This window comes from Durio zibethinus, chromosome 19 (assembly GCF_047325235.1).
Source record: "Durio zibethinus cultivar Kanyao isolate XHJ-2024 chromosome 19, ASM4732523v1, whole genome shotgun sequence".
NCBI classification, from domain to species: domain Eukaryota; kingdom Viridiplantae; phylum Streptophyta; class Magnoliopsida; order Malvales; family Malvaceae; genus Durio; species Durio zibethinus.
In genome coordinates this window covers 3,293,014-3,310,885 of record NC_143180.1, presented here as the reverse complement: position 1 = coordinate 3,310,885, position 17,872 = coordinate 3,293,014, and the positions used below count along the sequence as shown (strand labels likewise).

The 17,872-nt window shown below is 24.1% G+C and overlaps 2 protein-coding genes across 2 annotated transcripts; one reads left to right on the top strand and one right to left on the bottom strand.

Annotated features, from left to right (window-relative positions):
• Positions 1 to 4,030: 4,030 nt before the first annotated feature.
• Positions 4,031 to 5,928, bottom strand: LOC111309824 (large ribosomal subunit protein uL29-like). Its single transcript, XM_022908825.2, has 4 exons — positions 5,833 to 5,928; positions 5,556 to 5,691; positions 4,633 to 4,789; positions 4,031 to 4,280 (listed from the first exon to the last, which is right to left on the bottom strand). The coding sequence occupies exons 1-4, from the start codon at positions 5,834 to 5,836 to the stop codon at positions 4,206 to 4,208; spliced, it is 372 nt and encodes a 123-aa protein (XP_022764560.1). The 5' UTR covers positions 5,837 to 5,928; the 3' UTR covers positions 4,031 to 4,205.
• Positions 5,929 to 11,103: 5,175 nt separating this feature from the next.
• On the top strand, positions 11,104 to 14,325 carry LOC111310247 (caffeoylshikimate esterase-like). Its single transcript, XM_022909510.2, has 8 exons — positions 11,104 to 11,361; positions 11,462 to 11,494; positions 11,610 to 11,736; positions 11,815 to 11,961; positions 12,124 to 12,254; positions 13,354 to 13,491; positions 13,691 to 13,789; positions 13,936 to 14,325. Exons 1-8 carry the CDS (start codon positions 11,359 to 11,361, stop codon positions 14,227 to 14,229), a joined length of 972 nt encoding a protein of 323 aa, XP_022765245.2. The 5' UTR covers positions 11,104 to 11,358; the 3' UTR covers positions 14,230 to 14,325.
• Positions 14,326 to 17,872: the final 3,547 nt, after the last annotated feature.

Below are 17,872 nucleotides of genomic sequence, written 5' to 3'. Positions count from 1 at the left end.
TGAATTTAAAACAAAAGTAATTAATACTATATCGATTGGCATTGTTTTTATTATCGTATTAGTGTTTTTCTGTATCCATATATTTTGGCATACCATTTCAAGTTTATCGATATTATTTAATATTTTGTATATATATGTTAACACATCTTCATTACATATATTTATATGTTTATATGCAAATATATTATAAATATTTAATATCCAAAATTTACAAATCTCAAATAAATGAAATAATTATTAAAAATATTAAAAAATATATCATAAATTATTATTTACTATTCTAATTTAATAAATTTATATTATTTTTAGATGAAATTATGAAAAAATAAAAAATTTCATGAGGAAGAAAGTATTAGGAATTGATTAAAGAAATAAAATGTGTCTGGCCAATATATATGTATATATATATATATATGAAAAGATTTAAAAATTAAAAAATAAAATCTTGTATCAAACGACACAATGAATATGGATTAAAATAGTTGATAAAAATCAATACTTATTAATACGAATAATACAAAAAGTTAAACAACATATAAATTTATATATATCAATTTTTTTATAATCACCGATATAATATTAATAACATTATAAAAATATATAATTTTAAAATTTTAAGTAAAATCTGACATAAATACAAGATAAGGGGATCAGTTTGGTTTATAAGAAGAAATAAAATGAAGATGATCAGGCAATTTAAAATATAACATGATGATATAATATGAAAATAATATAAATATAAGACATAAAAATAATACGATTTAAAATTTTAATTATAATTATATATAAATTTAAAAAAATTAAAAATATATATTTTATATTTTCGTGTTAATACGAATTATGATATATAAATTATATATAAAATATGACAAAAATACATAAAATTTTATATTTTATATTACACAAATACAAAAATAATCAAGTATTCAAAATATTGGGATAGGATTTTAATAGGTGGTTGATGTGTGTGGCCCCTACCAAGTTTAACTCTCATTTCAAAGCTCACTTGATTCAATAATTAATTAATGTATATTCGTTCTGTTTAAAGAATTGAAATATTATTATATATAATTTTATATTTGGGATTATTCGTTCAACTCTATGTTGACTTCTTACAAATTTTTGTTCAAATTTATAATATTTTTAATGTGACCAAAAATATTTAAGGGAATGAAATTGCATTAGATTTTATTTTATTTTAGCTCTCCTCAAATTTGTGAGTGATAAGAATCTGTAAATGTGGCTGACATTTAATGTTCTTTCAAACTTTCAACAAATAAAGTTTTCAAATTAAGAGAGCCACAAATTTTCGCATTTTGGTCCCTAACACGCGAACCGCATTACTCTTGATGAAGACACAAAATATTGGTAAGTAAGAATTTGCGGCTTTGATTTTCCGATTCATTTCATAATTTATGTTTTTAATTTCAATATTCTAAGGTATCAATATTGAAGGCTATTTTCTTTTATAAAATTTATCTTATAATTTAAAATATAATACAATGACATGATACAAATATAATATAAATAAAAAATATAAATTTAATATAATTTAAAATTTTAATAATAATTATTTATGAATTTAATAAAATAAAAAATATATTTTATGTTTTTATGTTAATAATATTATATAATTTTTGTATAAAATACAATATAAATACATAAATTTTAACATTTTATAAGACACGAATATACGAATCACTAAATTATAGCTATCATTTTAAACAATTTATTTTTTGGCTAAAGTATTAAAAAAAAATTTTGAATTATTTTAATTTTTTTAAAAAAATACCTATTTTTATTGTATTTAAATAAACTTTTAAACTTTAATTTGTATCTAAATAAATTTTTATTTCAGATAAAAAAATGGTTTATATTAGAAATTTATTTAGGTATAAATTAAAATTTTAAGAACTATTTAAATACAAATTAAAATTAAAAGTTAAGAATTTATTTGGGTATAAATTAAAATTAAATATTTATTTACATGTAATAAAAGTATAAAAATTTGTTTGAGTAAAGTTATGAAATTCAAAGTTCTTTTTTTATTATTTTAGCTTTTTTTGTTTCTTAAATAATTTTTGGATCAGTCTTCACAGAGATATTTCAATGTTAAATTTTGAGATTCTGTATAGGGTTTAATCCATCAGTTTAAATGCAGTCATTAATTATGTTTTAAATCTAATATTTATTATTAAATATATATTAAATATGATAAATACTTAATAAATTTTTTACTATAATTTTATAATAATCTAATCACAATAAAAAATTATATATAGTTCACACTTTTCATATTATATTTTGATGGATTATACATAATTTTAAATTTTGATTAATTAATTACAATATAATTATTATAAATAATATGTTCTTGTTCCTTTCAATTTTTTTTATTTTTAATTAAGAGTTATTCACTCTCACATATCTAATAAACAAATGTACAAATATTTTGTCCGGTCACAGATATAACAATTGGACTTCTTCAATCCAGAAATTTTTTTTTTTTTCTAAGTCTCCAAAAATGCAAAACGACTGATTTTGACCAAAATTATATATATTCAAAGCTTTCAGCTTTTGAAAACTTTAATCCCAAAATTCAAATTAATTATGCAATACTATTTTATATATTTCCAATTTAGATCAGAAAAATGTAAAAAAAAAAAAAAAATTTAAAGAATCAGTCAAGGACACCAGTTCTTTGTTTTTATTTAATCATTTGAAATGAAAACCCTAATTTAATTAATTAATTAACTAACTAATTACATACATAAAGTCGTACACGATCTGACTGAAAGTTAAATTTATTTTGTCTCTCACTTTTTTTTTCTGTGAAGTCTTATCATCAACATATAAATTAAATTTAAAAAATGATGAATTGTATGAAATCTTGAAATCATATAATTTTTTTCATTGATTTGGAATGAAGATTTATTCAAACTTATTCCAACTATAAGCACTACTTTGACCAAATAAACTGTTATTTACTACACAGATAAGAATCTGGAAATAATTATTAAAAACAGATATTCAATAGGAAAAAAAAATTGAAAATGATTTAATAGAATAGGTCAAGATAAATTAGTAAAATGTAACAAAGTGTAAGACAGTTGTTTATTTATTACTTTGTGACAAATCTTTATTGGGTATGTTTGACATCATGAAAATATTGAAATAGAATAGCATTTCACTACCCAATAAAATAAATTATTGTTTTGGCATGCATGCATGCATGCATGCATGAAGAAAAATTTTTTTTTTTTCTCGAAAAGAACTGATCTCATTCAAAAATATGTAAGCAAATAAAAAATATAAGATGTCACTCCATATAAAAATTATTTGGTCAAGAAGTAGTGGATAATGGATGAGAAAGCTACATCTCATATAACTTAGTCAAAGAATGAAAAAAAATCGAAGTTACATATATATATATATAGTTTAAATTATTAATATATTCTTAAATAATTATTTTTTATTATGTATTAACATCGTATAGACTTTTTGATGCTCGTAACCTTCAAATATTAATTTTAATAACATGTAAATTTATTCAAAAATCAATCAGTCAAAATTATATTACTTAATCTAAAGAGATGGCATTAAATATTAATTTATTAACTTGAAAGTTTCAATCATAACTCAAAAATAATAAATATATATTAAAAATGGATTTTACCAAGTGACTTGGTTAGTTTTAAGGGATAAGGAGTTACAACTGGCTTTAAGATACACTTTTGAATAATTATATCGTGTTTTGTTAAAAAATTGTTATTATTTTATATTATTGCACACGAGCTTACTTTTTGAATGTAGTTGAATTTGATTCAAATCCAATTTAGTTTTTGGATCCCAACATATTCGAAGAAGATGCATGGAACACTAGATAGAGTGGAATTTGCTTCAATTTTATTTCTAAAATTCAGCAATTGAGATTAGATAACTAATCTGGAATGCTTCATTTCTATGGAGTATAACATATCTTACCTTTCATTCCCGATCTCAACCTAACATTCATCAACTCATCAACAAATGGAAAAATCCCTCATTTAATTACCACTTCAAAAAGATCAGCATCCTGGTTTGACAAGGGGAAAGTTCACACAAACATAACAATTGAACAAAATCACAACTTGGGTTTCATAAATATGATACTAGCAAAGTAAAGGACAACTGGACTTGAAAATAAAATCCTATCTGAAAGATGCCTACACCTTAATGGCATACTTCCTCATTGGGAAGTAAATTTCCCTCTTCTTCTCCCGTTCGGTCTTCAACGATGCCTGACAAGCATAACAACCGATATTCAGGTACAACAGAAGATGCTATAAATACAATAATCAAAATGCTTGGAATGAAATAAAAGTTTCTATAAGAGAAATTATATCTTAATCAGGTGCTACCCAGCATCCATTGGGCCAATCATCCTTAGAATTTGGATATTCTAAAGTTCCTACTTACATTAAAGAAGTAACATCTATTCAATTAGTCTTGAAAACATGTCATTCAAAGTTCCAAGCATTCAAGAAGATGGAGAGAAGTAGCACGTAAGCCGAAATAGCATGATATTAGGGTTAACTTGTTCAACAAAAAGCTAGCAGAAAGGATTCATCATTATCAAAAGGATGTCACTACCTGGTGCTTGGTAAGCCTTCTCCTGATGGCTCTGGTCTTCTTGGGACGTAGATCAAGAGGCAAGAATTTCTTCTTCTTATATGCCTCCCTCAGTGCGGCCTTCTGCTTCTGTGAGATTACTGTCAACACCTGAGCAATTGATAGCCTTACCACCTTTCTGCATCCACAAAAACACCAGACTTAAAACAGCATACCAAATCCAATAAATCCAGAACCAGAACAGAAAAACCAAATGAATAAAGCCTAAAATATTGAACTCACAAGCCATAATTTAAACTCATAAAAAGCACTCCAAAATGTAAATTTCCAAACCCACAAATACAAATGCCCTAACTTGCTCTTAAAATAGTTAACTTGCCCATCAAATCATTTCAAGTTCATTTTCACTACTTTCTTTTTGCTTCTCAGAAAGTCACTAAATCACCGAATTCGAGTAAAAAAAAAGAGAGAGAGAGAATATAGCTAATATAAACATCAATTCAAACATAATTGTTCATGTATAAAGTAAAATCATGCAGCTTGTTATACATGAAAACAAATTTCTTACTTTGTATTCTTCAAAGCCATTAGTATTTGAAATTTTAGCTATCAAAACACAATTTGACACTTATATCAGAAGAAATATCATTTCAACCATTTACTCATTCTTAATCAATTATCACTACTTTAATGCATAATTATTCTATCAATTATCACTACTATAATGTATAATTATTCTATCATTCACTTTCACTACATAACAACATTTTACAAAGCAAAAAGCAAGAAATAAAAGCAACAATCAATCAACCAAATAAATACCCATTTCTCCAAATAAACTAGGAAACTATATTCCACTTGATACACCCAATTAAACATAAACTTAAGATCAACAGCCATAACAAAAATAAAAGCCGAAGAGAGAGAGAGAGCAACAGAGTTACATCTTGGAAAGCTTGTTAGATGCACCACCGGTAACTTTAGCAACGCGAAGAAGAGCAAGTTCAGCTTTGAGATCTTTCAATTGAGCTAAAAGGTCAGCTTTTGACTTCTGTCTCAACTCATGGACCTTGATTCTCGCTGTGTTTTTTTTTTTTTTTGGATTTCCAAACAAAAACATAAATAAAAAATTAGAAACATGAAAAACCCATATTTAATTTCCTTCTTACAAATAACGAGAAAATGAAAAAAAAATCATTTTTAGGGGTTATTATCAGTTACCCATTGCTTGATTCTTCCGCTGTTGTTCTCCTGGCACTGCAAACGGCGGCTTCCCTCTGTTATTCTGATAAATAAATATGAAACCCTAAAATAGAGGAAGTGAAGGGCTTTTATGTGTGGAGTTCATTTGGGCCTTAGTGGGCTTTATTTTTTACACTTTTCAGAAATTGGGTTAAATTTTTGGGTCCAAAGGAATGAAAATTTGGGTCCAATTTCCCATATGATTTTCAATTTTGGATTTTGAATAAAAATTATCAAGCATTGATTTTGGAAATGTTCATGGATCGGGTCTTGTTGATATTGTAAATTTTATAAACGGTTTTAAGAAATTAACACGTATTTCATTTTTATTTTTATTAATTTCTTTTATTTTTTAAATATACTAAAAAAAATGTGTCGCACTTTTAATTTTATAAAATCTAAAAATTCAACTGTCAACGTATATGATAATTTCTATATATAAAGTTATATATGTATATTTTAAAAGATATTGGTGATACCTTTTAAAGATACTCATGCTATTAGATGGAAAAAAATTTTTGATTCTTATTATAAATCATCTAGAATCAAATGCTATCTTGCATTGATTTCTTTTACCAAATATATATATATATATATTATAGATTTAAAAACTATTTCGTTAGCTAACCACCTTTATAATAGGGATTAAAAAAAAAAAAAAACAACTATTTGGGACGTGTCTTAAAGAAAATGAAGTAATGAAAATGATATTTTAATTAAAATAATGCAAAATGATCAAGTTAGGAAAGTGACTCTATAAATATAATACAAAATTTTGAGACCTACAATGGTTTAGTTATGAGTTATTTTAATATTTAATTAATATATGATTTCTTCCATAAAAAATTTTTAAAAAAAATCTCTTTTGACCAAGGTTCCATTGCAATTATTTGATTTATATAAATTAATATTCTTTGTGCTTCACATGTCTCCACTTAACTAATTCTTTTATAATATATTATCTTAATAAAATTCTCTCACTAAATGATTTTTTTTTATTTGGGGAATTTTTTTTAATACATATGAAAGCTTATTTGACTTAAATTATATTAAAAAAGTGATAATTTTTTTCTCTCATTTTATAAATCTCTTCATATTATTTGAATTAAGACGATATGGATATGGATACATTCAGTAAATTTTAATTTTAACCGTTAAGATATTTTAGAAGATGTTAAAGAGGATAAGGATAAATGATAAATGATACTTTTAAATTTTTATTTTTAGAGTATGAAAAAAATTGTAACTTAAAAATAAAAAAAATTGCAGTATTGAAATTTAATTTAAATTTTTTTAAGACCATCTCTTGAAAAAGCCTACATAAATTAATTGGGTTGGATTCGTTGCAGGTAAGGATTTTTTATTGATCTTGCTCTCATTTTCAGTTACCGACCATTTTTAACGATTGAATTTAAAGGCCTAGCCCTAGCAACGTGGTTTAATTAACTTTCCTTTGCTTAATTAACACATCATTTGATATTGAAAAAGAAAGTTCTAATTAGCGATCAAGTTTTAGGATTTGAAAATTAACATTTTTTGTGTTTCCTAGTTCTAAAGTAGATGTACATAATTTTCATCCGAATTAATATACTAATTAAATAATTAATGTATTTTTTATAGTAAATTAATCAATGTCTTAAATTATAGGTCCAAATATTACCTTATCACAAAATGAAAATATAGTAATGATAGGTTAATAATTGCAAATTTTTATTTTTTTATTGAAACAATTTCACAATCTTTGCTATTCTTTGCTCCATTTTAAAATTCATCTCTTTTTATAAAGGCAATAACAATTTAGAACAGATAGGATTTTATTTAGTTTTTTCATATATTAAATAATATTATGAATTTTTAAAATATAAACTGAACTTTCATACAATTTAAACTAAATTGAATTAAATTTTATTAATTTGATTCGATTTAGTTTAATTTCTGTTTTAAAATTTTAATTTTTTAATTTTTATATATTATTTTAATATAAAATTTTAATATATTTAAATAATTTTTGATATAAAATTATTAATTTTATTTTACAAAAATTTAAAAATATATATAATTTGATTTTTTTTTTTTTTTACCTTTCAATCCAAAAATTCGATTCAAACCTAATATCCACATTAAATATCTAATTTGATCAAATTAAATAAAAAATTAATCTAAATCAAACCAAGCCTAACCCCATAATTTTAAATTTTTTAATTTTTTTCTCATCCCTATCTTTTTAGTCGGTTGCATTCACCGTCAATTATTGTCAACATTCACCCCCAAAAGCACATCTGTGATCTGACGGACAGAATTGAAATGGAGTGCACTAGGTAAGTTCTTACGATAACTGTCACAAAAAAAAACATGTTGGATTTCAAGCTGTACGAACTACAAAGTACAGAAACGTGATTTTGTGTTTTTTTTTTTTTTTTCTACTTAAACTCGAAAAAACATCAAAAGTGAAACAATAATTGAGAAATCTACTTCCATTTAAGATTTATTCTGGTCGGCAAGGGGATAAAATTTATGTGAAAAGATTTTTAAGTAAAATTCGTGAAATTTGTGAAATTTTTTAAAAATAATTTAATAAAAATTTTAAATTAATAAATTGATAAAATTTAATGTAAAATTTAATAATATATAAAAAAATTATTAAAAAAATTATTTATAATTTAAATTTGATTAATACTTAGTTAACGATAAAAATTTTGTTAATATTTTTATTAAAGATATTTATTTAAAAATATATATTAAAATTTATTAATTTTTTTTTAATTTTACACACTTAATATATATAATAAAATTTTAAAATATATCAATTTTAATTTTTTATTTTAATTTTTATTTAATTATTTTTAATAAAAAATTTCATAAATTTCACCTAAAAAATTTCATCTAAATCTTTCCTAAATAAAATACCCCATGAATTTTTGTGATGCAAAAATTAGGATACTAATAATTTGCACATTGAAAAAAACTATCACATGGATTTTATAAAAGCAATTCTTTAATGCTAAAGGCGACGACCAATTCAGCAAATTTGTGCTAAAAAATCCTCAACATTTGCGTGTATTATTTCTCTTTCCAATTTTGACGCGCTTTGGGATTTTTTCATCTAGTATTGACTTTGGCATTATGTTCACAAAATCTCTCAATGCTGCTTGCAAGTTGCAAGAGTGACAGTTTCAGCATCAAATGTACTATCAATTTTTTTAATAAAAAATCGTAAATAATGAATAAAAAATTATAATATTAAATTTATAAAAATTTATCTTTTAAATATAATTATACGAAATAATTAAATTAATTTTATATTAAATTATTTATCAAATTTCACTTACATCAATTAATCTCATCTATTTCATCACTTAATTTGTGTATTACTTTTAAAATTAATTTAATAAATAATTATGATGAGGGTGATTGATAATTAAAATTGATAAGTGTCATGATAATATGCATATAATTTTTTTATATTATTGAACAATAACTTTGTATTTTTAGATTTAGACCCAATAGGTCAAAACATCTTCTACTCCAAAAGCTAAGTTTCAAATCCCTCATTTCATTTAAAATTGTAACTTAAAAAAAAAATTATAACAAAATGGTTTATTCAATTTGTTATTTCAGAAATAAAAAAGTTTTGAATTCAAATATTAATAATCTTTTATTAACGTTATCTAAAATATAAAATTCTTCGAAAAAATGAGTGACAAAACGACACGTTTTATGCCGGGAGGTTTATTATTATTTATAATTAAATCTTACAAATGGATGAATCAAATAGGAAAAGCTGAGCAGAAACTTCTGAAAATGGAGATCATATAGGCATCCATTTGAGACATTGAGAAGCAGCAGTGCTTGGTCAAAGCTGCCGTCCAGTAATCATACCACTGTTTGTCCGCGGCAACCATTTCTAATCAAAATTGATTGCAAGACAATTTTTTTTTTTTTTATATTTAAAGTTACCAAAATTTAAATTTTAATAACTGAAATTAAAGGTACGGAGATGGTAGAGCATTTCTCGTCTCCATCATTAAATTTTTATGTTATATCTATAATCATATTCATATCTAATGGATATTTTAAATCTATCACCTTTCATTCCTGTAGATATTTAATGAGTATGAATAATTTTTATACCCGTAACTTTTTTTTAAAATAAAAATAAAAAAATATATTTTAAGTTTTTTATTTTTATTTTGTATATTTAAATAATTTTTTATTAATATATTTTTAATAAAAAATTAATTATAATTAATCTAAAATAATAATTTATATTATTTAATAAACAAATATATTTATTAAATATATATATAATACGATTACAAGATGGATGCTATATTACTCATTTTCATTCTCGTATTTAATAAAAATTTAAAATCATATTAATTTTTATCTCCATTCTCATAATATAATACTTATCCAAATATTTATTAAGATAAAAAATTAAATTTATCTTTGAGTATGAATAAAATTAATACCCTTGTTTAAAGGTTGGTTTTTAAAAGATTACCTTACCTTTAAGTCACATAGAGCTAAATTCATTAACCAACGACAATAAATATGAACAACCAAATTTGGAAAAATGAAGAAAACAATAAATATAGGGAAGAAAATGTAACCCAAAAGACTGCAAATTGGAAATCCATATGAAATCAGCATTGTTATAATACACCAATTGGCCAAAAAAAATTATGATACCAATTGCGAAAAAGGAAATAATCAATATAATAAAAATAAAAATAATGACATCATATAGATAGAATTTGTTGGTGCTTGATTTTCCAATTTCTTCAATATTTAATTCAATTACATCATTCTTTTGTATTTATTTGATTGCCTTTCAAGTAACAAAAAAAATCTTTATGCAACTATTTTAAAAAAATTTTAACATCCAATAAATTTAGAATTTAAATTTCAATGTTTTTTATTTTCAAACATTAAAAAAAAATTTTCTTACAACGAAATTCTTTATTTATGATGTAATGTTAGTTAGTCTTCCCATCATTCCTTTCTTGTAATCACTACAAAACTTGATTTTCTTTCAAAGTGACTAACTAGTACTAGCTAAATAATTTTGAATCCAATTTCTTACTTTTCAAGAAATACAATTAAATCCATCCCTTTCACAAAACAACCCCAAAGTAACAGCAATTTTTATAAAAAATATAAAAAAATACAAATTAAATTAAAAAAATTCATGTGGCAAATAAGTTATTATTATATTTTGAGATTTTCAAACCATTGAATCCCAAGTGGGATAGTGGTCAAGAAACTCTACCCAAAGCCGCAACCCCACATCCATATCTCCCTATCTCTATATATGCAAATGACTTAGACCAAAAAAAATTGTCTCTAGCCCAACGAACTTCTTTACTTCCCTTCCATAATTCTCTCAAGTTTTTTATTACACCACTTTCCAATACCCTTTCTTTTCCTTGGTTTCTGGTAACCAAGTTTAGCCATAACTTTCAGGGTTTTATAGTCTTACTGCAACAAAAACACGAAAAAAACATGGTTTGTTCTTGTTTTTTATTACATGATCAGTTTAATGTTTTTGTAATATACTGTTATTTATGATTATTTATATTCGGGTTGTTTTTTTTAATGTTTTTAGGATCTTGAAAACGGAACCGTTCGATATGAAGAGGTTAGTCTATTGGCTCTCTGGTTTTGAGGTTTATCAGTTTCTCAATCTGGTTTTCTTTTTTTTTATATATCTATTTTTGTTTACTAAACTGTCTTTGTTTTTAATAATCTTCCAGGAATATATCTTGAATTCTGGAGGACTAAAGCTTTTCACATGCAAATGGATGCCAGTGAATGAAGAACCGAAAGCTTTAATCTTCATCTGCCATGGTTATGCCATGGAATGCAGCATCACTATGAACAGTAAGTATATATATATGAATATATGCAGAGTATAATTGATTATCTGAATTCTGATGAACCTGATTATGATTAATCCAGGTACTGCGATTCGGCTGGTGAAAGCAGGATTTGCAGTTTATGGAATAGATTATGAAGGCCATGGAAAGTCATCAGGGCTGCGGGGTTATATGTCAAATTTCAACAATATTGTTGATGATTGCTCAAATTTTTTCACAGAAATATGTGGTAATTAAAACTCAATTTTTTTTTCTTTTTAATTACTACCCTTTTTAACAGATCAAGAATTAAACACTTTAAGCCTTTTGATCAAATCCTATATATGAAATTTCAATCCTATTGTTTCCAATTATGACTTATTTTCATGTTATTTTTCTATGGAATTTTCAGAGAAAAAGGAGAACAAAAAGAAGATGAGATTTTTGTTAGGGGAATCCATGGGTGGAGCTGTAGTGTTGCTGCTTCATAGAAAAAATCCAGAATATTGGGATGGGGCGATCTTGGTTGCACCAATGTGTAAGGTAATGTGCCCTTATTTTATTGCTTTGTGTCCTTCACCAAATCATGACCTTTTCTTGGTTTTTCCTATCCAACCGCCCTTTATTGTGGGAACCACAGCCTAACACATAACACATTTTGCACAGGCAGATCTAAAAGTCTGATACCCTTTTTGAAAAGCCAAAAAAAGAAAAATTGTGTTGACCCAAAACTTTGGTAATCACAAGGGGAAGTTGATTATGAGAATAGACTAACAGAAATTTGTGCTATTGCTTGTTTAGGTGATGAAATTGCCTATTAAACTGGGGAATTTCTTTTCTTTTCCTTTCTTTTTTTCATAAAAGTGAACATTCTAAGGTTGAAAAAAAAAAAGTGAAGTGTTTGAAAAATGTCATTTTTCCATTATTTGATTACACTTTTCTTCACTGTTTGGGCTGTTTTTATTTGAAAAATCCATGGTTTTGTTGAGCCCTCATTTTGGAATAAGGACCCTAAGATTTCATCATCTCATATTAAAGGCTGTTGACTTTATTAAAATGTCAAATCTTACCTCACAACTAAGGAGCTATGTTTTAGTTCATTTTAGTAATTTTTTTATCAATTTAAATAAATTTATTTACGTCGAATCTAATAAATTCATAAGAATTTAATTTCTCATGATAGCTCGACGAATTTAAATTCAAATAATAAAATCCAAATTATAAAAAATATATATTTTTATTACTTAAATCAACCATCCGATAATTCATTTAAACATTGTTAACATGAAAATTATGTAACCAATTACATATAATTCTAAAATCTTTTAAATGGGTTTCATTTTTTTCCTTTAAATTTGAAATCCTTAGACAAATTCTTTATATAGAGTAAAAAATAAGGCTTTACTTACAGCTTTGAACAGCTGTTATAATGGAATAAATTTATCCTAGGTACTTTGATTAATGTGCTAATTTTGCCTAAAATATTTGCAATTCTCACGTTCTAGGTCCAGCCCAGATTTGAGTCAGACCAAAAAAATTTTTTTAAAAATGTTATATGAATAGATTAATCTTTAATTTAGATCAGATCCAGATTATTTCAAACCAAAGGAATATTAACAATATTTTTATTTTTTATCCACAGATTGCAGATGATATGAAACCCCATCCACTAGTCATAAGTGCTTTACGAAAGCTTAACAAATATATTCCAACCTGGAGAATAATTCCAAGTCTAGATGTCATTGATGCTGCCTTTAAACAGCCTGAGATAAGAGCACAGGTATTTTTCCCCTCCCATTAATTTGTATATATATTTATTTTTTTTACGTGTAATCTGTTAATAAAATATTAAAAATAAATGAATATTTTGAAAATTTTTAATTATTCGATTAAAAATTATCAGTTTTAACTTCTTTATAAGTTAGATTTGAACTGTATATGTTTGCTAATTTGATGTTAACAACTTAATTGATTTACAGGTTAGAGCAAACCCATATTGCTACAAAGGACGTCTTCGTTTGAACACAGGCAATCAACTTCTAAATACCAGCATTGAGCTTGAACAAAGGCTTCGTGAGGTTTGTTTTCTTTTTTATTTAGTTCAGGCAAAACCTAAAAATATCTTCACCTCTATTATTAAAAAAATCAAACCATCAATTTATGTTAAAAAAAAAAAAAAAAGAGCAAGTGAACAGAAATTAATCTTTTTGTTAATTTTTATCAGGTTTCATTACCATTTCTAGTTCTCCATGGAGGAGATGATAAAGTAACAGATAAAGCTGTGAGCCAAACACTCTATGATGTGGCAGCAAGTTCAGACAAGAGTTTCAAGCTGTATCCTGGAATGTGGCATGGCCTGCTATATGGGGAAACACCAGAAAACATTGAGATTGTGTTTGCAGATATCATCAGCTGGTTAAATCCGAGAAGTGAATCAGGAAATTCAAGGTTGGAGAGGGAATTGAAGCATCAAAATGATAAGTTGTTGAATTCAAAAGACAATGGAAGACATCAATAATTATGCATACTCTCAAGGTTCCTTTTGTTCAGCAAATAACAATGACATGATGTAAATTTTTTAAGGGAATAATAATTTTATGCGATATTATTTCAATCAGTGGAGAGAGTTTTAGTTTTAGCCTGATAAGCCCAGGGATGAGATCAAGCTATACAAGCCTGAAAATGTGTAAAAAGTGAAAAAAAATTGTTGTTGCAACACATAAGAGTTTATTTATTAATTAATCCTTGAGTTGCTATCATAATGATGATCAATTAATTTAAATTTACTTTTTTCGCATGTGGCCATGATATTAACGTTGATATATTTACATAATACATATTTTCTCGTGTTAAAGATAAAAATGTATTAATAATTATGTGATTTATTGATAGACAGGATTGGATCAAGCCTAATATGATATTTAGTATTTTAAGCAAGTCTAAGTCCGGTCGGCTCAATTTTTTGGGCTCCATTTTCTACTAAAGTTTGATCCTATATATGATAATAAAATTCAAATCTGTTAAAAGCATTGATATCTAAAATTAAGAAATTTTTTTTTATTTTTTTATAAATTATTAATTTAATTAATTTTAATTAAATTTATGAGTCATTTAAGCTTGAATTCAATTTAATTTTGTTGAATACAATTTAAAATTGAATCATTATTTTGTATAAAAAAAATAAATTTTATCATATTATAAGCAATAAAACAAATGGGCCATATCCATGATAAAAAGTAAAGCAAACAGGTTTTGTCCTATTATGGTAAAAAAAATATTTTTTAATTTTTGGGCTAGACCTAGGCTTTAAATGGTAAAATTCAAATCCAATTTTATTTTGTGATCAAGTCTCATTTATTTGTCCAAGTTCATTTAACGAGTTTAATATTTATATCCAAATTTTTTAAAATTTTGAAGGACTTTCGGGTTCGGATAGGTCGTTCGACCCACGAACGCGTCTATGGTGTTAATAAGAACTTCTAATTTAAGTAATAAAATAGCTTTAAAAGCACATTCAGTTCATGAAATTTTAGATTTCAGAGAAAAGTGTGATTCCTATGAAAGTGCAATACTAAATGTTTTTTTCTATTTTTAGGACATTCGTTATTCAAATTCACTAATTCGGTTGGGAGAATCCACATATATTAATTCATGAATAATTATCATAATCTCTTTAATGTATATGATGACAAATTTTTATTAGTTTTTATTAATAATATATATCCTAATAACAAATTATGTATTTAATAACAAAAAAAAACAAATATTTTATTTGATTGTTATTTTTATTTATAAAATATCATCAATAAAAAATATATTGAGGGATTATTTAAGGCATTTCTAATTGAAAAATGCCTTAAATAATCCCTTTTATTTTTGTAAATGAATTATTTATGGTATTTTTTGTCTAAAAGTGTCTTAAATAAATGTCATTTAAAAAATATGAGGGGATTATTTAAAGCATTTTTTTATCCAAAAAGACCTTAAATAATCTCTAATATTTTTTTAAAGAAGATTATTTAAGGTGTTTTTAATAAATAAAAAAACATCTTAAATAATCTCTAATATTTTTAAAGGGGATTATTTTAAGGTATTTTTGGTCAAAACGCCTTAAATAATATCTTTCAAAAAATTGAAGGGTATTATTTAAGGCGTTTTTTTACCACAAATGCCTTAAATAATCTCTAATATTTTTTAAAATGATTATTTAAGATGTTTTTCATAAAAAAAAAAAGTCTTAAATAATACCTTTAACTTTTTTGAACTGTATTATTTAAGGTGTTTTTTTACTAAAAATACCTTAAATAATTAGTTTCATTACTTATAAAATTTAAGAGATAAAATATAAGAAAACTAGAATAGCTCAATCGGTTAGTGTATATGCTTATTAATCACAAAATTGTAGATTCGATCCCTTTTTCTAATGCTTTAATATTTTGTTAAATAGATTATTTAAGGTGTTTATTGTAAAAAATGACTTAAATAATCTCTTTCATTACTAATAAGATTTAAGAGATAAAATATTAAAAAAATTAAAATAGTTCAATTGGTTAGAGCATATGATTATTAATTATAAGATTATAGGTTTGACTCCTCCCTTTAGCGTTTATTTTGGAGGATTACTTTTTTTTTAAAATTATTTAAGGCATTTCTGATCCGAAAACGTCTTAAATAATATTGATCAATTTTTTTAGAGGATTATTTAAGATGTTTTTGCTAGAAAACACACTAAATAATCTCATTCAATTTTTTGTAGCTGATTATTTAAGATTGGCCAACAACACCTTAAATAATTCAAAAAATTTGAACATGATTATGTAAAGTTTTTTTAGCCAAAAAACACATTAAATAATCTTTAAAAAAATGAAAAAGATTATTTAAGATGTTTTTAATGTCAAACGCCATTAATTGTAATATTAAAAAAAAATTTAGCAGTAGAAATCTACAACCGATTTACAATCACTTTTAAACATATTTTTCAAAATAGTAATGACATTTCATAATTTTTTATTTAGGTTAAATTTAGAAATAATGTAATTTTTTCTCTCGGAATCCTAGAATACCATAAAGATAGGTGAATTTTTTATTTCAAGATTTTGGATACTATTGAAATCTGTCATTCCCTGGAATCAAATTATTTTGGATTAAATGTTGAAATCAAACATCCAATAGTAGGATTTTCGAAAAAAATACATAAATTTTCTCGAACCAAACGTTCCCTAAGTATAAAAATTTAGCTCCAAAAAACAAATACATAATCTTAATTTAAGAGTTGATTCTTGTAAAATTACTATATATAAATATACATGTCACTAATAAGTCAAGTAGCAACGCAAATTGGAAAAGCATTATCTAAGCAAGATAACCAAGTACTTAGAAAAAAAAAATCAAGGTTCGAAGGATCTTTCATCATCTTCTTTGACACTTTCTTTTAAATACTATGAATTATATATGTATTTTGATTTTTATATATTTAAAAGGGGATCAATTGATACTAGTGTAAAATTAGAAAATTTTACATTTTTTTATTATTGATTTTAATAAATTCAAAAGATGAAAAACATAAGTGAAAAAAAATAATTTAATCTCATTTCTTGATAAAATCAATTATTAAAAAAATATAAATTTTTTTTGTATAAGTTGATCCATATCCTTTATAAAGTAAATAGAAGTTTCCCACACCCTCTCAAAAGAGAAATTTGTTTATCATCTTCATGGCATTGGTATTTTTTTTTATTTGAATTTCTTTATTCACATACACACAAATACACATAAAAATATTTAGTTTTATACTTATATAAATTGATACCTTACTCTTTTAAATATATTCGGATTAAATTCGATTGATATTTTTAATGTTTTATTCAGGGTTTGGTTTGACAACATTTTTTTATTCAAATAAACTCGTTTATTATTTTAAATAATATTAATATACTTAAAATTTGTTTGAATATTAATATTTTAAATATTTTTTAAATTAAATTTTAAATAAAAATAAATTTTTAGTAATAAAATAATAATTTGGACCGAGTACATATTTTCAAAAAAAATATCAACCTACATGCTACTAAGTTGTCTAGTACATATTTTTTAAAAATTATGCAAATGAAATTCACGAAACTTCTTATTAAAAATTATTAAACAAAAAACTATAGCATAAT